Source organism: Nothoprocta perdicaria, unplaced genomic scaffold (assembly GCF_003342845.1).
Source record: "Nothoprocta perdicaria isolate Ctin4 unplaced genomic scaffold, notPer1 scaffold_41, whole genome shotgun sequence".
NCBI classification, from domain to species: domain Eukaryota; kingdom Metazoa; phylum Chordata; class Aves; order Tinamiformes; family Tinamidae; genus Nothoprocta; species Nothoprocta perdicaria.
The window spans coordinates 113,339-140,310 of NW_020455655.1; the positions used below are offsets into that span (position 1 = coordinate 113,339).

The 26,972-nt window shown below is 43.1% G+C and overlaps 2 protein-coding genes across 2 annotated transcripts in view; one reads left to right on the forward strand and one right to left on the reverse strand.

The window, feature by feature from the left end:
* MYO1E (myosin IE) overlaps positions 1 to 21,334 on the forward strand; it is a 48,448-nt gene extending 27,114 nt beyond the window's left edge. The window contains exons 19-28 of the mRNA XM_026045731.1: positions 2,967 to 3,111; positions 6,185 to 6,299; positions 7,061 to 7,230; positions 7,693 to 7,838; positions 11,174 to 11,320; positions 12,328 to 12,485; positions 13,139 to 13,231; positions 15,949 to 16,153; positions 19,684 to 19,853; positions 20,403 to 21,334. Coding sequence (XP_025901516.1) covers positions 2,967 to 3,111; positions 6,185 to 6,299; positions 7,061 to 7,230; positions 7,693 to 7,838; positions 11,174 to 11,320; positions 12,328 to 12,485; positions 13,139 to 13,231; positions 15,949 to 16,153; positions 19,684 to 19,853; positions 20,403 to 20,479 — 1,426 coding nt within the window. The 3' untranslated portion in view covers positions 20,480 to 21,334. The remainder of the gene's footprint in view (positions 1 to 2,966; positions 3,112 to 6,184; positions 6,300 to 7,060; positions 7,231 to 7,692; positions 7,839 to 11,173; positions 11,321 to 12,327; positions 12,486 to 13,138; positions 13,232 to 15,948; positions 16,154 to 19,683; positions 19,854 to 20,402) is intronic.
* A 1,149-nt stretch (positions 21,335 to 22,483) lies between these two features.
* CCNB2 (cyclin B2) lies at positions 22,484 to 26,698 on the reverse strand. Its single transcript, XM_026045824.1, has 9 exons — positions 26,644 to 26,698; positions 25,999 to 26,127; positions 25,794 to 25,919; positions 25,229 to 25,399; positions 24,978 to 25,136; positions 24,434 to 24,670; positions 23,604 to 23,744; positions 22,978 to 23,088; positions 22,484 to 22,680 (listed from the first exon to the last, which is right to left on the reverse strand). The coding sequence occupies exons 1-9, from the start codon at positions 26,665 to 26,667 to the stop codon at positions 22,579 to 22,581; spliced, it is 1,200 nt and encodes a 399-aa protein (XP_025901609.1). The 5' UTR covers positions 26,668 to 26,698; the 3' UTR covers positions 22,484 to 22,578.
* Between the last annotated feature and the right edge of the window lie 274 nt (positions 26,699 to 26,972).

A 26,972-nucleotide genomic window follows, 5' to 3' on the forward strand; every position in this document is an offset into this window, starting at 1 on the left:
TCTTTTCAGTGTCTTAGGAGCAGCTGTTGGGGTGGATTAACTGCTGCTAGTTGCTACCAAAACACTCTTAAATGAAAGCAATTTTAAGATTTATACAATATTTAACTTTTGTTTCTGAAAATTGAAATATAGCTGACTACTAGTAAAACTGGGATGCTGCATGACAAACAAGCTTTTGTTAGAAGCCTCTGTTAAATTTGAGAATCAAAAACAACAACAAAAAAGCAATTAGTTATTTCAAAGAACAGAGTGTGATTCATTGGGCAGAACAGAACAACRTCACTAAAATCTTTACATGAGTGTGTTCTAATCATCTAGTAATAGACCTAAAATATTTTCAAGTATGAAACTCAGCTTTCTAATATGGAACAACTCCCAATCCTATCTTTTTCTTCAGTCTTCAAACGCAGTTGTAGACATAAACGTGCTTCAGATTGCATTACCCAGAAAGCCACTGCTGAGACAGAACAACAAATGACTAATGAACATTAAATGTAGCCCCCGTAACTGGTGCACATTGATCATGCATGACAGCTGTTCAGCTCTGGGAATCTCCCTGTGAGATCTGCTCAGAGCAAGCCACATGCTGCTTCAGAAGGGTGAATGTATTTCTGTACTTCTCTTCCTATGCAGAGATTCAAGGCAGTTGAAGTCATTTTCCACTGAATTTAGATACTTGTTTTGAATCAATCTTGTTAAAATTAGCATTTTGTTACAAGTAAAACTCTTGCTGCAACCTTTCCATTCGCAGTTCTGTAGCACCCAGATCAAGCTCTGTTCTGACACCGTGAGTCAGTGTGAGTAGCAGTGGGCTGCGGCATGGATGGGCAGGAAATGCATGCTTGGACACTTGTTTTCCTTGGGAGTTCCTTGGCAGCTCAGAGGAGTGGGCATTTACATTCTCAATAGACTTTTATGTCTGAAATGTACATTTGCATGCAAAAAGCCAGTCACTGAAAAGGCCTGTGTTTTAAAGGATAACCAGTCCAAAAGCYAAACTCCATATTCCAGTATTTAGGCTTAACTTTTTATGGCGATTTTAACAGATAACTTTTTTGTTCTGCAGTGATGAGTTGGATTTTTTTTCCCAGCATTTTGAGAACATACTTGTTATTGGTGCCAAAAATCCCCCTTGCAAACTCAAATCACATGTAAGCTTGGAAAAACAAGATACATGAATATTGACATGACCAGCTTAGAGGACAACATTTGTTGTGCATGCATTAAGTATGCACAAAAACACCCAAGGAAAGTGCTATTTCTAAATGGCAGTGAATTCACACATTATAGAATATCTAATTCTAGCACTGTGAAAGGCTTGAGTAATACATGTTACAGAATAATCTGGTTCTTCTGCCCTTCGGACTTCTCAGTAAGATGTATAAAAATTAATTTGAATGCATAAAAGAGGGAGAATTTCAAAGCTTTTTAATAGCTTGAGAACTTTATTTGTATTAAAGGCTTAAAGGTCATATTATGTTATTTCCTSCTCTTGGAAGATGTAGAATTTGTAGCATGCTGAAGCATAGCATAAAATTCTGTTGTGTGGAAGCTATCACAGCCTTGATGAGCTCTAACTTCAGCTCCTTTCAGTTCAGACTTGCTTAGACCTGCCTATCCAACTATACTGCTGAATGTCTATGATGGTCCTGACAAAGAGGTTAATTAAGCAAGCTGTGAGTTGCTTTAATTTACCACCCCTGTACTCTTCTGCATCTGTCTATCCATGATAATGTTTAAGTACATAAATACATAAATGTATCTATAACATAGATTGTATATGATGTACTTTTATATATACACATATATATATAGGATTGTATAAGAGCTGCTTTGTTACACCATTGGGCACACTACCTGAACACTTGATAACTAAGTAAGAGTTAACAAAATAACAGCTGCTTTTGAATCCTGTTGCATTGCTCAAGTTAGACGTGTACTTTTTTCAGGTACTTCTAATTCAGGAATGTTTGGAGTGATTTCAGCAAATCTTGTGTATTTTATGACTTATTGCAATCTTTCTTTTTAATCATTTGATGTTTTTCTTTGTATAATCTTGTCTAAACTTGTCTTGTCTAACACTTTAGAAAAGATAGAAATGAGTATTGAACATCCTCTGAATTCTAACAACTCCCTGTGTGGTTTTGAGAACATTTTCATTAATACTTAGGAGCTGCCTTAGTCTTCCCAAAAAAACAAGAACTTGGGAAGTGTAACAAACAGAATCTGTAGTTCATTGCTTTTTTCATTAGTTGAATAGTTTTACTAATAAAGCATGATTTAGTCTGTGTAACTCAAATACACTTAATGCTTTAGGAAAGAAAATTGTCAAGAGTAGAGCACAGAGAAGATTTGAGGTAAAAACTACCAAATTTAGTTTTTCTTCACTGCCCTTGTCAAAGGCCCGGGGCTGGTGGCTTCCAGAGAAGCCTCTTGCCGCACTGGCCCAGCCAAAGGCTTCCTGGGAAGAGGCCAGTGGCTAAGAGCAGACCAGCTGTTGCCTACAGATGTGTTAGGAGCGGGAGATGGCCCCTTGCTTAGAAGCACAAAAGGCCTTTGTAAGAGCCAGAAAGGGGACAGAGAAGGGCTTTAGTGGGAAACTAACCCCCATCGTTTGAAGGAATAGGTAAAATGCCAAGGATGAAGGTACCTAAGGCTGGGCTATAAACTGTTGGAGTAAATATCCTTGCCTTGGATTTAGGAGAGCACAGCAGGCAAAGCTTTATGTAGTTAATTGCACTCACAAAATAGCATCTGGAAATGGAATATCCTGGACACTGTTGCCCTTCTTGCAGTAGTTTAGTCTTGCTAAAGAACACCTTAAAACTGCGTCCTCTGCATCTCTGCCCTTCCTCCAAGTCCTGCCAGATGGTCACACCCCTAAGGCTGAYACTAAGAGCTGGTAATATTCTGCTGCTGTTGCATGGTGCCAGGTTTTAATCTCCTCTTCCCTTTTGGTTGTTCAGATATGCCATTCTGACCAAAGCAACTTGGCCTTCCTGGAAAGGAGATGAGAAACAAGGAGTTCTCCATCTGCTCCAGTCAGTCAACATGGATCCTGACCAATTCCAACTTGGGAAATCTAAAGTCTTCATCAAAGCTCCAGAGTCCGTAAGTGCAGCAGGATATGAGTTTTTAAATGTGATACTGTTTTGCTGAAACAAAAGGCCTGCCCACTCAGAAGTTCTGCACAAGATCTGCTAGGGAGGGAGAAGTCTCAAAATACAAGTCAGGCTGCTCATCAGGCAGTGCTTTAGCACTGCGGGAGCAGAAAGGGATTCTAGGCACTTGTATCATAGGCATGGTGCATAAAAACCTGCATGATCATGACACTGTTTGACACAAGGAACATTAAATGCATGAGAAAGACAAGATGGGATATGTGTCACTTTACAGTGACATGTCTTCACATCCCATCTTGTCTTTCTCATGCATTTAATGACARTTATCAGAAATTGTCATATGAAGGAATGTCATGGCATGAAAATATATCTGGGACTATTAGTTCAAGAAAGAAAATGGGTCTTCTCAGTACAAGAGCTACTGATGAGGAATAACCCCCAAATATAATAAGGAAACATTTTGCATTATTGAATAACTATCTTAGAGGATGACAGAAACTAATTCCCATTCACAGGAAACACTAGGGAGCCATCAAAAGGCTATGTGTACTCTGTAGCTGCTAAATGCATAAAATCTGTTTGAAAAAAAATCCTCCAATACAATTCAGGAAAGCTGACAAGGAAAAATATATTCTGTTCCAAAGTGTGTATTCCTCATTGTTTCAGAGGCAAAAGGCTTCATTTGTGCCATATGCCTTGCAACTATGGTTAGTTGGCTTCTTGGTGCTTTCCCTCAAGTTCCATGTCAAGATAAAACCAAAATGCTTTTATTACTATCAATTTTCTGAAGTATGTCTCTACAGGAGAACACAGGAAGATCTCTGCCGAGCAGGAGAAAATAATCCTTCCTCAAAGTCATACTCCAAACTGTGTTGTTTCTTGCATAAGACAGTCGCCTATTCAGGAGTTTCTATTCTTGTCATCTGAGAAAGACCATAAATTTTGGTATCTTTCAGGTGAAGGGGTGCAAATTACATGTTATAAATTACATGAAAAAAATCTTGCATTTTGCAACGCTACCAAAGCTTGGAAAAGCACTATCATCCCATTTATCATTAAATCCAGCAGCACTCATTATAATAGCAATCCTTTCTGCAGTGGTCAGTGGAAAAGATATTGGATCTTCCTATTCTAGTGTGTTTATGTAATCCTCTGTCCTGGTTGCCTTTAAATGCTAATTAGTGGCATTTCTGTGAGTTACTGAAGGGCAGATCTACCATGTCAGACAACCTTGCACTGACTGAAAAGAGAAATTTTGTTGAACTTCCATTTCAATTTAAATTAAATACATGTTTTCAGTTACTAAAATACTCATTCAAAATAGGTTTTTTGAAAAGCCATGAAGTTATTCTYGAGAGGACTAACATCATTGAGACCTTAAGTTCAGAAATAAATTTTAGTACTGCACCTTGTATATTCTAAATACTTTGTATTTTTAAAACAAAAGACAAGCTCACACGTTATTAGTAGTGTATTATTGGGTCCTATTACTTCTGAGGAAAATAAACCTTTAGATGGTAAATTAAGATTTTTCTTTCCCTGAGTTACAAAAAAAAAGGCAGCTTGTTAACTGCCAGTAGGATAAAAAATTATTTGATTTGATTGGCTCAGAGGGAGTGTGAGAGAAGGCTGTGTAATAAATACCTGTTTGTAAAAATGATTTTCTGCTATTTGTATTTTATAACTTATCTTTATTGACCTAGGTTTGATGTTTTTATTGGCTCCCCTAAGTGTCAGAGGTTTTGCATTTAGCATTACTACTAGAAAAATATATGGCACACATTCACAAGAGACAACACTATTGTTGCTATAACCTGAATTGCTCCAATGAAGGGCCTGATTACAGTCCTCAGTGAAGCAAGGGCTGCGTATTGAAATCCTGTCTAGTGCTTGTGTGTTTATGAAGGGATTTTTTAGAAGCTTTCTGTAGATGGAGAGCTGCCAGCTAACTGTGGAGTAAGGGTGGCAGACAGGAGCCTCTATAATTTACATTTCCATCAAACACCTGAATAAACAACGTCGCGCAAGAGCAAGTGAGGTCTGGTGGAAATGGTTTGCACTAGATCTAGTTTCTTTTTAAGATCTATGAGCAACACTTTCTAGATTTGCATGGTTTAAAACAGCAAACCAAACAGGGGATCCCAATGCCCAAGTCTGCTTCTTACTCTACTTGTTTTAATTAATTTTATCTCTTGAAAGCTAGAAATAAAATGCTTATGAATATTTAACACACAGTAGAGGAAATTGATAAACAGCACTCAAGTCAGCAGACTGTGAGGTAATGCCCTAATTGCTAGCCAAGTGCTAAAAAAACACAAAAAAGGCCTTTTTATAGCTAAACTTGCTGTATGTAAAAGGCTAAAGTGAAATATATCCTACCATAATTACGAGGTTGTTCTAGTGCATTAAACTTGCCAGTGGACCTGGTAAATTCTCAGAAACGAAGGGATGCCCTTCAATTTCACTTACAATAAAATCAGCATTTCTTCTTTTATTCCCCTAAGAGTTTGGGTTCATATTTTGTATCATAACAAAATGTAACATCAGACTTGTAAGGATTGTGGCTAGCCTGCAACCTTAACTGCTGGAGAAGAATGGAATGAATGGACATGCCAATAGGAACTTCAGATGAGGAAGGAAGGAAGGGCCCTGTGACATCTGTGTGACATTTCACCTGGCACTGATGCTCTTAACACACACTAAGGTGCTGACAGAGAAATGGGCATTTCTGAGAACATGGTGAGCTGGAAATGGATGGATGGCTGCCTGYAAATCCTGAGGAACAGCAGTAGTACTTCAGAGAGAACCCATAGTCTTCTGCATTCAAAATGTAGTGTCAGGGTTGGTGAGCAGACTAGAATAAGCCAGGACAGGTCATGGCTTCAGAGATCTTCCCCAAAAGTGTTTCCCTGATGTTCTTGGACCCTTGGTTGCAGTAGAGGCAACAGCTGAGACCTAGTCTCATTTACACTAGGAAGCTGAAAGTAGAACATGGCCTTTCCCCCAACTTTTCTTTCTTGTAAAATGCTTGATCCACTGTCCTTTTGGTTTTTTTTGTGCAGCTATTTTTGTTGGAAGAGATGAGGGAAAGGARATATGATGGGTACGCCCGGGCCATCCAGAAGGCATGGAGAAAGTATGCGGCCAGGAAAAAATATGTACAAATGAGAGAAGAAGGTAGGTCCCAACTTTTGATGACAGATATTTCACATATGATTCCAGAAATAGAGCGCTACAAGAGATGAAGGAAAAAGACTCCCTCCCTCCCTGTAGAGCAACCTATTGCTCTGCAGGTGAGGGACTGGTAATGACTGCAAACTGTTAGGCCCTGAGGTCCCCTGCTGAGGTTGCCTGCTCCACAGTGTACTGTGCATGCATGGGTTCCTTGGTGCTTCACTCAAAACAAAGCCAAAACAGGAAAGAAACCAGGGATTTTCAAGGAGAAATTAAAATTAGCTCTGCCCACTGCTGCTGCTGATACCAACCACTACAAGAAYTGGAATGCCTAATTACTCTCCTAGTAAATGGAATACCTATGGAGGTAAAATGGAATAGGCAGAATACCTATTTAACAGTTTAGTTTTTTGAAGTATGAATTAATTCAGGGTTAGGAAGGGTTAACCTTTAATTGCCAACAGCAAATACTGAGTCTGAATTTCCATAATTCTCAAAGAGTTGCTGCTGTATCTGGACTGCTGAATCTGRTATCAGTGTGTTTCAGAATTTAAAAACAAAGAAAAAACAAAATAAAGCACCACAGTCCATGGGTCGTTATGTAAAGGATTACCAATTTCCCACTATTTTCTTCATATTATAAAAACATTTGATTATCACTTCTCCCTCAGTTTCTGCTCAAAACTGTTAGCCCTTTCAGAGCAGGAGTTCAGAAAATTGTATAGCAAAATACTACAAATCACTGTTTATTTTTGCTATTTCAGCTTCCGATCTATTGTTGAACAAAAAAGAGAGAAGACGGAACAGCATTAACAGGAATTTTATGGGAGATTACATAGGCATGGAAGACCATCCAGAGCTGCGCCAGTTTGTGGGCAAGCGGGAGAAGATTGATTTTGCAGACACCGTCACCAAATATGATAGGCGGTTTAAGGTAGGATTATAAGGAATACCCCTGTAATCATCAGCTCTACTAGGGAGGTACAGAAGTCTCCACCAACCTGTAACAGAAACTGAAACTCCACAACCATCTAGGAGACCAGCTTRAAAAAAATACTGAAAGATGTGTGATACCTGGCACAGGGAAGTAGTTGCACAGTCTGAATCTGAACTTTGCTGTTTTGAGCCCTGTTGTCCTGGCACACAGAGCTCATGGGACTTGTTGGACAGAAAAAAATATGAACACTTGGAAACGGGGAACAATGCAACTTTTCCACCTGATCTGGTCTGACTCTCAGGCCATGAGGTTGCTCACTTGGGTATTTCCCTACGCAAAGCAAAGCCAATGACCTTGTTCCTAAATCACAGTGTATTATATTATCTATTGAGTAGCTGTCTGACACTGAGGAGCCGATCTCTGTACAGCTGTATATCCTCCAACAATTTTGTATTTCAGAGTGTGAAACGAGATCTTGTCCTTACTCCAAAGTGCATATACCTGATTGGGCGTGAAAAGATAAAGCAGGGTCCTGAGAAGGGCCAAGTGAAGGAAGTCATCAAGCGGAGGATGGAAGTGGAGAGAATCCTCTCTGTTTCTCTGAGGTCAGTGCCTTGAAAGCATCTTTCCGTCAACAGAATTGTGTGTGGGGCAGGGAAAAATGAGCTGACTGATGAGGGCTGTTGCGTGAGCTGTAGCRATTAAATTTGGTACACGAGCAAAGCTGAAGCTCTAGATCACTTCCAGCCCTTTCAAGTAGGCTATAGGAATACATGTTTATAATGAACATAAACATGTGCAGAAAGTGCTGAGGATTCTACAAAGAACTGGGAAAATCCAGTTAGATGAGTAAATAAAACCAGGAAGAGACTTCCAATAAGACAAGGATATTCTGCTCTACATCTGTCCTTTTGAAAGGAGACAAGGACTATGGATATTGCTGTATTTGTTGTTGCAGTTTATTAGGGCTGGCAGCTGACTGTAATTTAACAGGCCAACAAGTGCAATTTAAATGCCAAAATCAGAAATCTTCTCACAGATATTTTACAGTGTTTAAAAATGCAGATTTCACATTCCTGCTGAGTTCTTGACTTGTAGCCACTTTGGGATGAGGGAGAAGYCTGAAGCGTATTGGCAAACACAACGGCCTTTTCAAAGCCAGCAGCTTTATTCACTATACACCTTTWTAAGAAAGGTGGCATGAATGAGCAACTGCAGTAGGCCTAGGTTAGAATCAGTGAAACCTGTCACGTTAGTGGTGCGAGATGGGGCTGTGCAGGTGTGGAGCAGCTTGCAGGCAGCCGCGCTGCGGCGTTCGACAGCAGGAGGGACGCTGTCTGCCAGCTTGCTGAAAGCTGTTACACTCCTCTCCCTGTAAATAAGAGCTCAGCAAGACTTGCTGAAGCAAAACCAACTGTGCTTGGTTTGGAGAAAAAGATGCATGTTATATTATAGCATTCAAATGTTTTAAACCTATGTTATTTGTATCATTGTGTTGGAAAAGTCATTGGCTGTTATACATGCTGGAAGCAGATTCAAGAGCACATCCCATCAAAGAGAGCTCAAGCAAGGCCCCTCAAAAAACAAAACCAAGAGGCACAAGAGGCTTTCAGGTTAACATGGGCCAAGTTCAAAATAGGTTTTATTTAAGGGCTATCTTAAATCTGTGTTGACACAGTACTACTWATAGAAGCTACAAAACAAGCAAACAAAAGCAGCAGTGGTGAGTGCTAGAGATTTAACATTAAAGTCTTTTAAACTAGTAGAACAGAGTGAAACCTTTGGTGGTGCATACACTGCCAACCATCTATTTTGTGAGAAGGCAAGTTTTTCAGACATGTGAAGCTCAAAAATAAAATGTATTAACTCTTTCTAACTTGCCTTTTTTTTTTTTTTTTTTTTTTCCAATCATGTTGTTGTAGAGAGCAATAAGATCTCCCCTGAGTCTTCCCTTCTATAGAAAGAATTCTTTAACATGCTTTCTGTACATATTTTTTTTTTTTTTTTTTTTTTTTTTTTTCCCAATCATGTTTTCATGACTGGCCTATTGTCCCAATGATTTAAAAGTCTTTATACCCCTAAAATAGTTCATTTCTGACTGGTTTAGAAAAGAGTTTCAGTTCTTAGAGGAAAGTCATTGAAATCATGTTCGTCATGAACTTACCTGGAATGGCTTTTAGCTATGGTCTATACTGCAGCCTTGATATTTCATAACAAGCTGAAATTTCACATTTTCATTTGTATTGTTTTTTAAGTAATATTATATTTTAAGCAAATTCAAGTAAAAAAAATCAAATAGAAGAAGGAAAGAAGAAAACTGGTTTCTGATAGTGGTGGTTAAACTTTTAGAAAAATAGGCAGTGGTATAATTCATGCTTTACCCAATATGTTAAGTAGGCTAACATTGTCATTTTGTATGTTATCAAAAGCATCTCTAGTAGAGTTATTCAAACTCTAGTAGAGTAAAGTTATTCAAAGCTTGCCCAAGGCAAAGGAAGGAATACTCACATGTCTCGAAAGAACCATTGCCCCCAGCAGTGGCCACGCAGGGATGGCAGGAAGAGCTGGACTGGGCTATCCCCCAGCTATTTAAGGAGTCAGTGATGGGGCAGTGATGGGAGGCACCTGCTGGGAGAGGTTCCAGGGGGACTCCCTTTGCCAGGTGATGGGAAGCAGCCTGGGGAGCGGCCTTGCTGTGGAACAGGTGACTCCTTGCCCAGCTGATGCTCCTTATGCTTCCGTGTGCACTGTCATTACCCTTTGTGGTGCTACTGTGGAATAGTGTGTCTCTAGTGTAAATAGCCATTTGTATTTGACATCAGTGCCCTCTCCGTGTGACTGATGGCTGTACAAACCATTTCAATAAGTTGCTGCTCCATGAAAGTTATTTAACTCTCCCTTCCTCAGACCGCAAAGACCTGTTCTCTGAGAGCCTTGACCTCTGCGTGATGCAGACATTGACAGGCCGAGCGAYGTGCTAGCGGCAGCTTTTAGTATGGAGCTGATAGCAGAAAACTCTGACACCACAGTTTAAGTCTTAATTCTAAATGCAACAGGATCTGTAAGGTTTATTTCTCCAAAAGAAATGCAAGCTGAGATTGCCTCTTTTACTGAGATGGTATCTAATGCGTTAAAAGAAATTGCAGGGTAAAATAACATTTTCTACTATTAGTAGTGGCAGCAGAAGAGGAGACAGAAACAAATAGRTAAGAAAGCAGCATGCTAACACAGGGCATTTAAAAACAGCACACGGGTTTCAACTTCCGCGGCCCGTGGATGTTAGTAAGAGTGCAAGTATGACTCCAGCTACAACATGCAGATCTGCAGGTTCTTCATCTGTGCTAGTAACACTGAGCATGTGCTGTGCTGGGGAGCCCCTTGCTGAAGGGAGGAACCTCTCTATGTTAATGTGCTCTTAAATAGCATGTGACGTCCGCCTGTATGAGGGGCTGTGYGTGGCTGTAGCAGGGAGCGAGGTGGGGTGTAGCAGGGAGCGAGGTGGGGTGTCAGGGCACCAACACCGGCAGGGTGCTGCACCGGGGAGCGCCCAGCCCTCCTGCACATTTTCACTGCTTTGCAGGTTTATTTTGTAGACTAGTGTTTTTTGGGGATCTCAATCTCTTCTAATCACTTGTTTTGCCCTTATTGAAGATACAGACTTTAAATTGTAGCACATGTTCCCATTTTATGATAACAGTAATTACTTTAAAATGATAAATTAGCATTTGTATCTCTCAGAAAAGATTATTTTGGGTATTTCATTATCAGCTGCTCAAAAAAAAACAGTCTTCTAAAAGCGAGGCTCTCTAGTTACTGCTGCTTGGACGTCTTTTTTACTTTTATTTTTAAATTAACTGTGAATACTCTAGGCCTCATTATAATGCTGGGTGTATGTGCTGGGTGTATTTCAATCTGAATGGTGTGTGCTTTTTCTTTTCAGTACAATGCAGGATGACATTTTCATTCTACATGAACAGGAATACGATAGTTTGCTTGAATCAGTCTTCAAAACTGAATTTTTAAGCCTTTTATCAAAACGATATGAAGAGAAAACGCAAAGAAAACTACCTCTGAAATTTAGCAATACGTGAGTTGTGTTTTTACAAAGAGTCTCTAAGAAGAATCTTTTCTTTTGGTGGGAGGGTGAAGAGAGGAAGGCRGGGGCCTACAGGATGAGAAAGGAAGGCCTGAAGTGGCCTCACTGTTTCTGTCTGTGATGGCCATTTTAGCTGTAAAGATATCCTGGAAAGTAGCCCAACAACTATGTGTTTGTATTAATATTCCTACCCTTGAAGTAGATCAGCAACACCAAGCCTGGCATATGTGCATTTGTTTTGGTTCCCTCAAAGAACTGTAAGAATTCTAAATTATAATGGGGAATTATTTGTTTAGTTCTGTGATGGCACAGGAGGAAGTGCGAAATGTTGCTGCTGTTTCACACAGCCTGAAAACTCTTGCAGCCTGGGAACACAAGGCCAACACCAGAGTAACTGCTCTTATTCATGTAAAATGKGTTACACGTCTAGGGGCCTTCCCAACCCAAATCCTGGTTTTGTTAGCTTTTACACACTGCATTTAGGGTGCAAGATTTATTTAGTTAGCAAGAACGTGCACATGTGGAGAAAAAGAAACCACCTCTAAATTAGGACCAGTCAGGTATAGATGCAAGAATGTATACACGGTTAGAACACGCGTTAACCCTGCTCTTAAAGCAAATATAGGCCATCTAATGGCATATATACAGAGGAGTGGTCAGCACAGAGCGCCAGCCAGTGCCTTCCTGGGCATCCCGGCTTCCTTTGAGTGGCTCTGCTAAAAGCTTAAAGGCATTAGTAATGCAGGGCAATTATTATTAATAATATATTATTAATATATTAATAATATGTTAAAAACAACAATAGAAATAATAATAAAAAAGCAGTTGTTGTTAGGGGTGTTATGTTAGCTCACATACTCAAGGAAAGCAATGTCTCAGTCTCAACTGTCCTTATAGGCCTTTTTATAATGATGTTATCTGCTGCTAAGTGATAGTGGCCTGATTTCATATGCAAATGCATTCTGAATTCTCTGCTTATGTTCACATGCTTGTATTAGACTTGAAGTGAAGCTGAAAAAGGAGAACTGGGGGCCCTGGAGCTCTGGGGGTTCTCGGCAGGTGCAGTTTATGCAAGGCCAAGGTGACAAAGCCATTCTCAAGCCAAGCAACAAGGTGCTGCAGATCAGCATTGGACCAGGGTTACCAAAGAATTCCCGTAAGTATGAGTCTCCTTGCAAAATTAGTGAATGGTTTGGAAATTTAGTGAATGGTTGACATTTAGACTCAAGCCTGTTCTTTACTGTTTCTCTTTAACACTGAAAAGATCAAGTTACAGATCCTGATACAATAGATTTCCCTCCTGCCTACAGTCTTTCTGGGATTTGCTCCCTTCACCAGTATATAGTGACCTTTTTTCTGAGGTGTCTGAAATTCTTTGGCAATGTGCTGTTTAATGCCATGACACTGCAGAATGAGCACTTCAGCAAAGCAGTTTGGGGAAGACTCTTGAGGTCCTGCAGGTCCCACTGTCTTGCTGAGGCAGAAAAGTCTGCATCAGGATAGGGATGAGTTGTGCTATAGAGAAAGATTTGGGGGGGGGGGGGGGGGGGGGGGGGGGGGGGGGGGGAATCCCATTTACAGCAGCCTTCAGGCAGCTTAAATGAAAATCATGTGACCGAGCTGGATGACAGAAGGGAGAACATGCCCGAGTCACCCTAGTTGCACTGAGATTTTGAGCATCACCTGGCCCACAAACACCCTAGGGGACAGATTGTTATTCCTAAAGCTAGTCCTGGTTGATGGCAGAGGAGACGTCTGGCAGCCAGGCAGACTTGGACAGGACACTGAGGCGGTGCTGGTTTCTTGCAGGCCCCACTAGACGGAGCATCACGCAGAGCCGAGGGCACTCGGGCAGGTCTCAGGGTGGGACGTACCCGCTGCGGGCCGCGCCGCCGCCTCCTGGTGAGTCCTCTTAGCCTTGGGCAACTGCCACACTCCACATTGTCCTGCTCTTCACTAACCTACTGCTTTTCCACAGTTAAAAAAAAAACAAAACAAAACAAAACAAAACAAAACCCTAGTTAAAGCATTCACATACCTATTGACTGATCCTGACTGGAATGTATACATTTGAAAAGGGATTTAATCAACTCTGGTGGTGATGACAGACTGGTACCCGCACCGGACATGTCCATATTGTCATGGGTCCTGTCACGTTCAGCCTCTTGCTAAAACACTGACTATAAAACCAGTCCCGTAGCCTTGTTCATTCTCCATTTTAGGGCAAAATATACACAAATAYAGCCAGTGGTTAGCAGCGAAACTGCTTTCAGTACCATAACCAATATGCAAAACATTATGAAWCACATTTTATTTTTGGTTGTCCTAWCCTGTTATGCTTCAGCATTTAGCCTATACAAAAGTTGTTACATATCAGCCATACYAGTAAGTAGCAGTTTATTTCATGAGCTTGATGTCATTAGGGTGTTTCACTTCTGCCCTTSAAAGATACGATTAATTTAGCCTGTGAACTCAGAGGAGAGAACAATGTCCCATTGACCACGATTTCCCAAGTGGGTTTGTTCCMTTACAGTCCCCAGAGTGTTTTTTTTACAAAGGCTTCTCTTTCAGTCAGCTGCTGTTTAGAGCAGCTCAGTGCCAAGTGTGTAACTCAGCTGTGCACCCACCTTGGCACCAAATTAAACAGGTACCTCCTGAGGTGAGTAAGCCCTCACAGCAGTATGAGCCCAACGAAGGTATGTGCGGCCTGCAAGAGCTGCTCGTAGTGAAGTAGCAAGATAKTTAAATTACTGTAGCTGTTACCCAGGCTGCAGACCATTGCTTCTGGCTGTTGATAGAGAACACTGCTGTGTTTATACCAGGTAGGTCTACAGGGTGAATTAGAACAAGAGGTGTCTGTTTTAACAGTTTTTTCAAAGATTCTTTCAGTGGCTTTACAGCTGCATGAAAAAGACAAAAAAATAATTGGTTAGGTTGAGAAGGCCGCATGATTGTAGCCCAGGCCCAACTGATTCTCATGTTAAAATAGCCGGAATGTAGAGTTGTGCCTAAGCGTCCATCTCCAGTGGATGCCCATACCCACAGGGTGGCCTTTCCCAGATCCCCCATCAGCCCTGTACCAGCTGCTGAACAGGTAGGGCAGTGGACGGTCCCTTCAGAAAGCCCCATGTCTCTGTGCAGCCAAGTACTGGTCTCAAGTTACCCCACAGATAGATGGGCACCAACCATTGGTACCTCTCTGCAGCCTCCCGTCAGGACAAGCGTAACGACTAAAGTTAAATGCTGTGTTGCCCCTTATGCCTGTTTCAGGCATGAGCAGAAATCTTCCATCCAGACCTCGACTCAATTACCTTATCATATATTATTTTAAAAAAGAACAGTCCCCCCCGCCTTTTGTAAAATAGACCATTAGAAACAGAGCTATAAGACAATTCCAAAGCCAGGACTGCCAAGAAGCCTGAGGCATTTGGGGGCCTTTGCACATCTACTGCCTTGAAAGTCATAAACAATTTTCTTCATTCTTCTTCCCCATGGGGGAAAGACTCTGTGATCCATCATCCTTCATCATATAAAATGTATTCTGCTATTTTCACGTGTGCTTTTCAGCTACAGTGGTGCAGTAGCTGAACAGGCTGTTTCATATATTTATATATAATGTTCAGAATTAAATAAACCTTTACTTATATAACCATAATGTACAGGTGCTGCTAGCTTAATGATGTATTTGGGCCACAAAGTGAGTTTTATGTATGAATTTATAGCCCACTTAAGGGCTACTATAGCATCAGAAGTGAAGAGCAGCTGCTGACTGCAGGAGGCTTTCCTCTAGTGTCATGATTTTGAGTTCTCCTCTCCCGTTTATGCTGCTAATTTTCAGCTGACACAATCCCAAGCAAAAAAATAAAAAAAAAAAAGAAGAGGTCACCTCACAGCAGTAACCAATGTAATGTTTAATATAAACATAGCTCCCATTTAATTCAGTGGGAGTTTTAGAATGCAAAGAATGCAGAGTAGAATTCCTTAAGCCCTGATCCTGCATGTAGCTAAAAACACGAGTGGATTTGTTTGAATTTCCCAGATGAAGACAAACATAAATGCTCTTTAAGAAAAAAATATGCCTCTAAAGTGAATTTTAAAATTGTTTTGAGCTACTGAAGTAGGAACAGGCCTCTTAACAAGTTTTTTTTTTTCATGGGCAAATCTTTGTATCAAGTCAAAAAAAAAAAAAAAGGACACCAAGTGTTCAGATTGTTGACAATTTTAGGAATTTATTTCCTTTTAACTTCAAATAAATATCCAGTGAGCCCAGTACCTCTGCATAGTTTTAGATTAAGACCATCTGGATTTAAAAAAAAACAAAACAAAACAAAAACCCACATTGCTTTTAAGTAGAGCTAGTTACACATTAGGTAACACTAAAGAGGTTGAGTTCCGCTGAGCTGTGCCGATCCTGCAAACCTGTGAGGTTCTAGCCACATAAGCAGGAACCGATGAACTCATCAGATCATCTGTGAACCTGAAACTATGTACAGGTGACAGGGCYTTAAGTTCTTTGATAACTGAGTCTAGCTGAATGCAGAACCACCAACACAAGAAAAAGGCTATKTTTCCTGAGCTACCGTTTGGGCTCGGTACGTTCACCCTTTCTTTACTTCTAGGTCACCATCAAAACGGAGTAATAACTGCCCCCCATTCTGCACTACATGCCCAAGGCCCAGCGACCCAGCAGGCCAATCACAAGAACCTCTACACCAGCATGAACCGGCCCTCGCTACCGCGGCCGCTGTCAGGAGGACCAGGCAGGATTTCAGAGCAGCCGCACAGCTTGGATTTCCTGAAAGTCCCTGACCAAGGAGCAGCTGGGTAAGTTTTTACATCAGATCGGAAAAAGGAGAGTCAATTTCTGTGAATTGCTTCATGCATTCAAACCATTCATGGCTGATAAAACTACACTGTGTGCATGGATGCCCAGATCATGCTACTGAGCTGCATCCAGAGCTCTCCTCATCTTCCCAAGGATTGCCAAATCCATACTCATCCYCCTTCACAGGCCTTTAGGAATGAAGGTGAACCAGTTCCAGTATGGTCCAGAACTAGTAACTTAAACTTGCACGGTACTGTGTACCTAAGGCCCTCAAAGCCCTTGGTAGGATCTAAGCCTTATGCTCCGTCCGCATTGCAGCGCACTAACAGGTGATGCCCGGGTCAGCCCAGCAGCTCTTGCTCAGGGGCCTTTGGTTGTAGCCAGTGACTGACACCTGCCTCGTACAGCTCAGTGTTAAGYTCAGTGTCAGGAAGATAAAAGCTTGACACTTGACAGGTACTTGACTGTACTTGGTGTGAAATGCAGGACTTCAGTCATTTAGTGTGCGAGTAACTTCAGTGCTGTGGCCAGGTATTTCTGAAAAGCAAAGTGTGAAAAGCAGCCACAGAAAGGAGATGCTGTGATCAGGGCATAGCAGGGARGAAAACACAACTTTGATGTCAGCTCTCAAAGCAGATGCTCCAGATSTTGATCGAAAATGCAGATTAGGCAAAAGCTCTGTAGGTTTTTCCCATGCTGTCACCCAGCTGTAGCTACCAAAACACCRGGTTTGCATTAAAGGCGTAGGGGACTTCGGAATGCTCAAGTCACAAAATGTAAACGGTTTTCATTAGTTAACAATTTCTAATTTAGCCCTTTATATTGTTTTAATGTTCGTTAGTGGGGTTTGGCTGTGGTAGGAATCAATGTCAGTAATTGTAAAAGGCTGSTGCCTGTTCAGCAGTTCTTAGCAAAGAAAAGCTATTCTTGAGTAAGCAGTTTGTATTTATTTTTGCTGATCGCTTCCTATTTGTGTGGTTGAAACCTGAAGTAACAGTGATTCTTTACAACAACAAAAGAAGAAAAAAAAACAAAAAACGCATCACGCACTGCTTCTAACAGCTGGATGTCACAGACATGTTAAATCAACAAGGAAAACTACACGAGCACATAGCAATAGAGTCCACTGTAGCAAGGCTGAAGCATTTTCCAGGGCAGTGGTTAGAGCAGACACCTCTGTGCAGGCCACAGCTATTCAAGCAAACACACRGGGCACATCCAGCTCAGCAGCTGGCTGCGCTGGGCCGGGGAGGCTGCTCCTCAGCCTTGCTGAGGAAGCAGCCCTGCATTCAGCCTTTCCTACAGCTCTAGCCAAATAACAGARGAGCAACAAGAAATTCAGACTTTCTTCTAACCTGCACTCTGCTTTCACAGCTTCCTRGTAACCTTTAGTTCACCCAGCTGCCCCTCTCAGCACTTCCTCCAGCCCATCCCCGTTCCTCCCCTTCCCTCAGCCATAGGGTGTTCAGGGTGTTCCCTTCCCTGCAGCAACGCGGCCACCAGCACCCTCGTGCGGCACCAGTGCTGACTCACATCTGCCTGCAGCCCTTGCTGACCACATAAGCTGGAGTTCCCATATCCGCTGCAGGCCATGCAACGGCCTAGGGGACACGGACGGACACACACACACACACACACACACACACACACACACACACACCCCGCTAGCTTCTTCCAGGCCCGTTCTAGGGTGTTTTACAGAGGAAGGCTCCCTGCAGCGCTCCCATCCGCAGCTGCCGAGCGCGCGGCGGGAGCTGCAGCGCAGGGACCACGGTGCTCGCACGCCCCCTGCTGCAGCTGCATGCCGMGCAGCGCAGCACATGCGGCCGCAGGCAGCGCTGCACCTTGGAGCTGCACCTTGGAGCTTGTCCCAAGCGGCGCCAGGGGAAGGGGCCCTCGCTGCAGCGAGGGCCAGGGCGGCAGCACACGCTGCCAGGCGGAAAGGGTCACCTGCCTCTTTTCCCCCTGCTTACTTGCGTGCCTAGTCTTCTGCAGTGGCCCGAGTTGGATGCAGACTCACACCCATGCCCCTGCGTAGGGCCTGCAGGGATTTCTGAGGAGGAAGCTGCGCCCATRGGGCTCAACTATAAACATAGCTAAACACGTAGGTGATTTTTTTTAACTAGATCAATTCCAAATCCAGTCCAGAATATAGAGAAATCTCAACACTCAAACCTCCCCAACTCAACTACAGCTCAAACACCACAATCCAGGAGACAAATACACTTTAAAATCAGCAAGGGCATGTAGGAGCTGCTAGCAGGCCCTTCTCTTGGACTTTCTCCAACAATTTATGTTATTAAATTTCTGATAAATCCATACCTAGTAAAGTATGAAAACAAACATCCCAGAAATTCTACTGAAGTAACAGTATCTGTAGAAGACAGACACTTGCATGTCTGCTTTTTTCCTAAGCTCTATGACTTAGGTTCATAGCTTCTTAAAAGGAACCAAGGTCACTCTACTCAGCGAAAGCTTTCAGCTGATTTCATTTGTGCTTGGTCCTTTTCATGGCACAGATCTAGGGCTATGTGTGTGAGGAAGGAGTAGAGGAGCTGGTAGATTGCAGGAATACAGCCCTCAAGGAGGTCATTTTTAGACATAGTATTTTTTTTGAACACTATGGTATTTTAGTTAACTCATTCTAAAGCAGCCTTAGTTTCACCTGGTGCAGTTCACTACAGCAACATAAAATCATGATGAGATACAGCCCTTAACTCCTGTAAGTCCTCAGCTTAGTTATTTTTCCAGTAACCACACACTTTTCCCCTTTTCCCCCAGCGCTCTGTAATCACAGCATTGCATAGCATTAACACAGCTCCCCCTCTTCCCCACCATTGCAGCATGCAGCCATTCAGCACAAGCTTGTTTTCTTTCTTTTTTTTTTTTTTTTTTTTTTAAGCCCATGCGCCATAGAGGATCTAATACCTGTTCTCTCTTCCAGCCTTTATTAGCCGATGAGCTGGCAAACTGCATTCTTTTTTTCTTTCCCCTTCCTAATCTTTGGAGTGGTCCCAGCTGGGACAGTGTGGGCAGCTTTCCCTCTGCTGCTTCAAAGCTGACTGTGACACAAGTCCATAGACGGCCCTGGAAGCTGAGGCAACTTGAGAGAGATGCAGCATCACTCTCAGCTTAGTCACAAGAATGGTAAAGTAGCAAGCCTRGCAGCTAGAACTGTCTTTAATGCTGGAAACTCAGTCTCCGGGAAACCTGGGGCAGGGTGGGGAAAAGCTAAGCCRTGTAGGTGCAGAAAAGCACATGAACTGCATGCACACGTTTACATTCAACGCAACCACTAGAGCTCTTAGCCCCTGTACTAGAACAGCTGCTGGCAGTTTAAGCAGGGAGGAAGTTACAACTGTATCCCTTTCACAGGGATGTTAAGCATGTAAACACAAGGCTTGTTACCTGCTGTGTAAAGTACCTTTTTCCTTATTCTATGATGTTCTTTAGAACCGATGGACTCRGACAGAGGGCTTAAACTCACATCCTAGCTTTGAAGTGCACTAATGGTCATTCCCCTCCTTAGTGTTCGCAGGCAGACGACAAACCGGCCGCCGCCCGCGGGGGGCAGACCCAAACCGCAGCCCAAGCCCAAGCCGCAGGTGCCGCAGTGCAGGGCGCTGTACGCGTATGACGCTCAGGACACAGATGAACTCAGCTTCAATGCCAACGATGTGATTGATATCATCAGAGAAGGTACGTAAACAGGTAACAAAGGAAGTACTGCTCTTGAAGGCACACTGTCATCATCAGTTAGGACAGGGCTTCTCCAGCTACCCCAGACACCTTCCCTTAGTTATGCTTGAAAATCCTTATGATACTTCAAAAAGTAGAGCAGAGAAGCAATCACACCTACAACAATTAAACTGGTGCACTTAAAGGCATACCAGGGAAATCTGYTAAGATTATTTCTCTACCATTAAATTTTGTTACAGAGTATTCTGTTACAGGCTGTGGATGAAAAGAAGTCCACACTACAGCTATGGCACAGGAACAAAGTAATAAATAAAGCCCTTCCAACTCCCTCATGTTTCCAAAGCAACCAGATTAGGCATTAGTGTTACAGTCAAGAGCTTATCRGACTCAGAGTCCCCAAATTATTCATTTCAGTCCTTCATGAAAAGGCTTCCACTTTGTGTGGAACAGTTTTGCAAGCCTATCTTAAGAGAAAGAAAACAAGAAAGCTGTGACAGGAGGAGGAAGGATTGCAGAACTTCAGTGCTAACCTTTCATTCTTCCTAACAGATCCTTCTGGTTGGTGGACAGGAAGACTACGAGGGAAACAAGGTCTGTTTCCCAACAACTATGTGACCAAGATATAAAAGACTAAAGATTTGTCAGATGAAAAATCGCACATTACCCTTGCCTTCAAGATACTGTTCCTCTGAGATCTGTCATTCTCAGCATTTTCACCAGTAAAGTCATAAACAAGAAGGAAGAAAAATCAGTTACCTTTCCACAGCCTAAACTCTCATCTTTGCCTCAGAAAGACACAGCAGTGGACATATAACTTATTTATTATATTTAAAACCTGGATATAACACCCAGTGAGTGAAGAATGCTTAAGCCTCCATCTTCCTGAAATTGAAAGGTGCTTTGCAATCTGGGACCAGGGACTTTGAAAGGAGTGTATTTAATAAGTGCCTTTTAGTTGAATATTAGTAATCTTTTTAAATATCTAATGAAGATAGTCTTAAATGGACATTTCCTCTGATGCAGATCATTCTGGGGAACATGTTAAGTATGCTGCTACATGTTAAAAAGATTTAGAATCACTTGGGATATTACCATCTAAATATCTACTGTGATGGTATATTTAAAAAAATTATTCTGTACAGAGGTGTAATGGAACCGACTTGTGTTTGGTGATATATTTAGGGACTCCAACAGGCACTGTAAAGAGAAAACTGCAGTACTGTACACTAAATAATGATGCCTTTACCTAGAGTTATATTAGAATATGGCTGGCCCATGTTGGATTATGTTTAATGCTCTACCTGTTATAAGTATCTTTATGCAGAGCTGTACATTTATAGAAACAGATCATATACTGTATATAGAAATCTGAATATGGTAGAAACATGTATGAATGTATAATGTAGTAGCCCACTGTTCTTACTCATAATGTAGTTTTACTAGAATTTTTGTGCCAGGTACTTACAGATATGCACTATTCTTCTTAAGTGGTAAAATGTGTTATTGCTCAAGTCTGATTGCCTCCCACACCAACTAGCAATGGCTGTTGCTCGCCACACAGATAACAGCGTTCATGCTTTGTCTTCTCAACCTCCATAAAATAAAACACAAGAAGAAACAGCAGAGCTGGCCTGTTCATTGCGGTTTGTTTTCAGGAATGTTTAGCAGCAAATCTCTTCACACTGTAGCTTTAATGACTTACTGCATAGGTTTCCAAAGAAATCCCCTTTCCAGACACAGAGCAGTTCATCTGGGGGCAGTGAGAAGAGCTGTGTGCAATGTATTTTTCTGGTTTAAAAGTTAGTATTAAAGAAATGACAGGACTTAAGACATAGCAAGAAAAAAAAAAACAAAAAACCCTCCCCTAAAACCACACCCAAACCAATGCAACCCCCGCCACACACCCTCCCCCCCAAATAGAAAGCTTGACTTCCCCTCCTCACAAGTCATTGTCTGAGTCTAGTTTAAGCACAAACTCTGTCAGTGAGCTCCTAATGGTAGCTGTGGCAGGAGCCATTTCACTGTATCTGGACTGGAAGGTAGAAACCAGAAGCTCAGTCAGGGAGGCACTATCTGCTCCCTCTCCCAAATATTGTATATCCAACAGCAGTAGCTGTTCTTGGCTTATTTATACCACAGGAGAAAAATCTCTTGTGGAAGGAGCTAAAGCCTACAATTCCAATTTCTGTAGGAAAGCGTTGGCTTCTCCCTTGTACATCAGGGCCCACACATCTGCACAAGGGGAAACACTGGGAAAAAAAAAAAGAGGGATACGTTGAACTCAGTATAACTACTGGAATATAATGGGATATACTTAAGCAGTACTGAGCACTTAATAGGCTCACTTCTATTACTTCCATTCCTTTGAGCATACAGATACCTACATTCATTAGAAACAAAAAGGAAAGCAAAACTCTCCAAGTTGATATTGAAGGACCTACTCTTGGTAAGTTTGACTGTAGTCTGAGGGGTAAATGTTTCTTTTAAAAAGAGTATAAATAGACTTTTTTTTCTTTTTTTCTTTTTTTTTTTTTTCCTTTTTTAAAAGAAGCTTTATTCTAGGTATAGCATAGTTTACAAGGCAAGTTTAAAAGGTCACTTTCAGAGCAAGTCTGAAGTGTCTGTGGTGAGGCTGAAAGGCTATGTACAAAGAGCAGCATGTTTGCCCTAAGAGGCAGGTGAGGACAAAGTGCACGGATCATGAGGACTCGCCTGCACAGAGATATCATAGGAGTGATGAAGCGAGGTCCTTGATCATCTTGCAGTTCAGTTGCGGGATTGTGCTGATCAGCAGGAGTTTGCTACTTGCATACTTGTTCTTTATAGCCTGCAGAAGTAGAGGAATCACAGTGTTAAAGATGACTTGCATATACATAAACACTGAAGTTGAATCAGTTTTGAGTCAGCTGTCCCTACTGAGTGACTAAGACTATGGTTAGAACTAACACGCAGAGTAGCAAGACTAGAGCACAAACTTTGGGAAGTTTTAGACAAAGAGATGCAGCAGCCCCTCACAAGCTTGTCAGAGTAGCAGATGCATTATATAAAAAAACATTTAAGTATTCACAATATGGAGCAAAAATACTACCAACAYATTAGAAACAATTTGAGCTGATGTACTTACAGTGTATTTTGTTAAATTCTCATTTACTTTGACAACATTCTTGGCCATGTGTTTCATAGTCATCACAAGACTGTCTTCTGTATAGCCAGTATAGTACTGCTGCTTTGTTCCCTGCAACATAACAGTAAAAACCTGGAGACTCTTGAAGAAGCAGAGTTTCTGCTTGAGACACAGTCACCTTGGGCAGGTGACACTCCAGCCACTCAGTAGACAGATCCAGACAAGTTTCTAGACTGTGGTGATAGCCTTGATGTGTCTGTCCAGAGTTAAGAAAACACAATTCTGCACTGCGCAGCAGCTGAAAGGGTAGCCACTGATTTAATTACAGTTTACCATACATAGTCCATGATTTAGTTTTTCTATCTTGTACTTCAGCCTGCAGAAATAACAGATTATACCTCTGATAACTCAGTACTTTCATAGAAAAGAAAAATCGCTTTATTCAACAGAGTCCACATGAAAAGAGAGATTGCACTTTGTTTTTATAGTATACTCCTTATTCTGCCTCCAGCAGCATCCAACCATCATCTGATCACCAGCATCACTGCTGCTCTGAACAGTCAGTTCCAGTAGTTGTTTAAATGGCTCAGTTCAACCAAGTGGAGGAAAATAAAAAGAGCACTTACCCATTTGTTATGTCCCAGAATCTTTTGTGACAAACATAATGCAGCAGCTGCGATCTCTGAAGGATGGTACTGCACCATGTCATAATCCACCAGGGTCAGCTCCATGAGGTATTTTGCTAGTGTGTGTTGCTCAGCATCAGCCTAGCAGATCAAAGTTTGTTAACTCACAGAATTCTACTTCATCAAATTTATCCAGGATCATTTATTCTGGCTGTCAATGGACAGATAACTTGGCAACACAAGACTAGTCAACAAGAGCTTTGGTAGCATGTAGGGGCCATGCTGCACGGTGRCACCATTATCTCAAGTCAAAATTGAGCCTGAAGTGAGGGCTTACATGCCAAACTGTAGAAGAGATGTTAACAGAAAACAACTGCACTAGGCATTTATACCCAGCTTAGGGTATAAATGCTTCCTCTACCATATATTAAAATAAAAACAGGTGGAGGTCAGATGTGTAAAATTAAGTAGTTCCTTACTAAGGATCAATTTACCTCAAGAGCAGCCCAGGGTCTGCCGAGGGACCCTTTCCCTGTAGTACACCCTCTACCCAGGCAAAGGCTGGTGGCTCTGTCCTAGTCAGCTGTTCTACTGTAGCTGTGAAATTACTGCACTGAGCTGCCTAAACATGGGCCCCAGTAGAGACATGGGAACAGTTGCCGGCAGTTGCAGTGACCTCAACAGTCATGCCACCACATGCTGGAATTTTACAGCTGAACATTGCTTTTTTTCTCAATACTGGATAAGAACAGATGACAGCATACAAGTGCCTGAAGCATTCCTGGCCATATTTACATAGAGAGATCTAGATAATGAGGACAAGTACCCACCTCACCAGCTTTTGATGCTCTTCTTAGGAAGTGAAGTGGAAGAGGACGCCCCAAATCAAAGTTCAGCTCTCTGAGAATCACCATTTCCATTTCTCTGACTTCATCACCAGTGTAGGCATTGTCAGTAATGTAAACAAAGTCTGCTACATCAGGAGAGAACATCTCTTCATATTTGGAAGCAAGAAGTAGTGCTGTTACACCCACCAGCTGAAGCCTCTTACGGGGTACTGGATGGCTCTGCAATAGAGAGGTTTACAAAAGCAGACCTCAAATTACAAGCTCCAGATGAATCAGCTCTGTTTTAATAGTTCATAAAAAATAGTTCAATAGAGCTCATTATTAGAGCATACATAGGGTTTTCCATTTTGAGACAGGGGGGCCCCTATACTGACAAAAGCTCAAAGAGCTTCAAAGTCACATTAAAAGTTCTTCAGTCMCACAGCACGTATAAAGAACAAATAAATCCGAAGTTATTTTTTAAAAGTATCGTCAGCAAGCAACAATCCGAATCCAAATGTCCTGAAAAAACCCTTAAGACACTCACTTGTAAGAAGCGATCCATAACTGCAACGCACATATACAGCGTCTCCTGCAAGAGCTGGAACCTCGAGTGCACCTGGACGAGCCAGTCGACTAGAATCGCGCGCATGCGCCCGTTGATCGCCTGCCCGTCAAGGTAACGGGGCCGCACCGACTGCTGCAGCTGCGAGAGAGAGAGCGAGCGAGCGCGAGCRGTGTGAGCTGCCACAGCAATGCTGCCCGCAGGGGCGAGCGGCCGGCGCGCGGCCAGCCTACCTCGAGCTGTCTCAGGTAAAGATAAATGTCCTTCACATAGTCGCTACAAAGCTGGGGGTTCTCCCAGTCCTCAGCATCAATGTCTTCTACGTTGTTGAGCAAAACGTCAGAGAAGGCTTGGCACAAATCCTCTTCTTGCATAGACACATCCATTGGAATGGGAGACAAAACCTAACAAACAGGTTAGAGCACTTCCATATCTACGGATTAGATAATGGTCTTTCTGCAATCCTTGTTTTTCAATTACTAATACAACTTCTTCCTAATACAAATATGTAAAAGATCTCTGGTATGCTAGCTGGGCAAGCTTCCACCAAGATGCCATACGGAAACAGCAGACCTTTTGGTAACTGCCTGCTAAAGGAGAACTTCTAATTTTCAGTCAATACTTCAATAGATAATTCTGCTACTTCAATATTTGTCTTTAAGTAGAGCATTTACTAAAAAAAAGCTCAGTAGAGGCTTTTTCACCAGGGAAATGGGATGCTCTTACARAGAAAGCAGGGTTAAAGCACCAAGTAACCAGAGTGAAAATAACAATCAGAAGAAAATCATTACTTCCTACCTTTGGAGCACCTGTTTGTTTGGAAACTTGATTCACAACAGCTGGTGGTTTGGGCAGTGCAACTGATTTTATCATCTTACTAGGACCTTTTGTATGCTTTATAGGTGGCTTTAAGTGTTCTGTTTTCTGTAAGGATAACAACAGCTATCAGTATAAATCCAGTCACTCGCCTTTCCCTATGTGGGAGACTTAAACATTGCTTTACCTTAGATACATGGGTCCCTCGTGTTGAAACTTTGTTTCCTATTTCTTCCAAAGCAGCCCTTTTGCCAGTCACCTGCATCTTGGCTTTACAGTTCAGTTCATTCACTGCATTCTCAGCCCCTCTGGGGATCTAGCAGGAAAAGCCACAGGACACAAGTCAGGCACCAGCCTCATTTCGTAGCCAGAGGATCAACGCTCATCGCCCGCAGGTGCGGCCCGTTACCCGGCCCTGCGCCCTGCACAGGTGCCCGGGAAAGGCCCCGGGAAGCCCCGGCCGCAGGTGACGGAAGGCGGAACCGCGGGCAGGACCGGGCCGCTGAGCCCCCGCGCTCACCCGCTGCTCGCAGCGTTTGGGGCGCACGCGAGGGAACCTCCCGCCGCCTTCGCTCACCTTAGCGCCGTTCCCCCTCAGCTCAGCTCCCTTTTCCCCCTCGGCACGCGCCGCAGCCCGGGACACCCGCGCGGCGCCCCCCCCCTCGCGCGCGGCGCCCCGCGGGTCCCCGGGGGTCTCGGCCCCCGCCCAACGGAAAGCGGCCCGGACCGCCCCTCCCCCGCCTGGCTCCCAGCGGGGGCTCCCGGGGCAGGCGGCGGCGGCCGCAGCGCCCGGGCCCCGCGCGCCCGTCGCGGCGCTGCCCGCGGCACTCACGGCGGGACGTCGCAGCAGCGCCATGGGCGCGGGGAGCGGGAGGCCGGCAGCGGGAGGAGCGGGAGCGGCGGCGGCGGCTTCGGGGACCCGCGGTAGCTCCTGCTCCCTCAGCCGCGAGCGCCGACTGCCGCCTCGCGCCGCCGCCCCGCCCGCGCTCCTATTGGGCAGCTTCGTACGATGCACGCCTCTCATTGGCCCGCCGCCCAAGGCCCGCCCCGAACAGCAACTGCCCTTCCCCGGCCTTTTAAAGGAGGGGGAGGAGGCGGCGCAAGGCCCCCTGGGAGCTGCGCGCGGGCTCGCGCACGTGCCCGCGGCCGTTCCCGGGCGGG

What these genes read in the sequence shown, in the direction of transcription:
- CCNB2 (XM_026045824.1), bottom strand. Translation starts at nt 26,667, where the DNA reads ATGGCGCTGCTGCGACGTCCCGCC. An exon ending in AACAAACAGGTGCTCCAAAG is followed by an intron (nt 25,400 to 25,793) that starts GTAGGAAGTAAT and finishes CCTGTTTGTTAG; the next exon opens with GTTTTGTCTCCCATTCCAAT. An exon ending in AGAATTTAACAAAATACACT is followed by an intron (nt 22,681 to 22,977) that starts GTAAGTACATCA and finishes CTACTTCTGCAG; the next exon opens with GCTATAAAGAACAAGTATGC.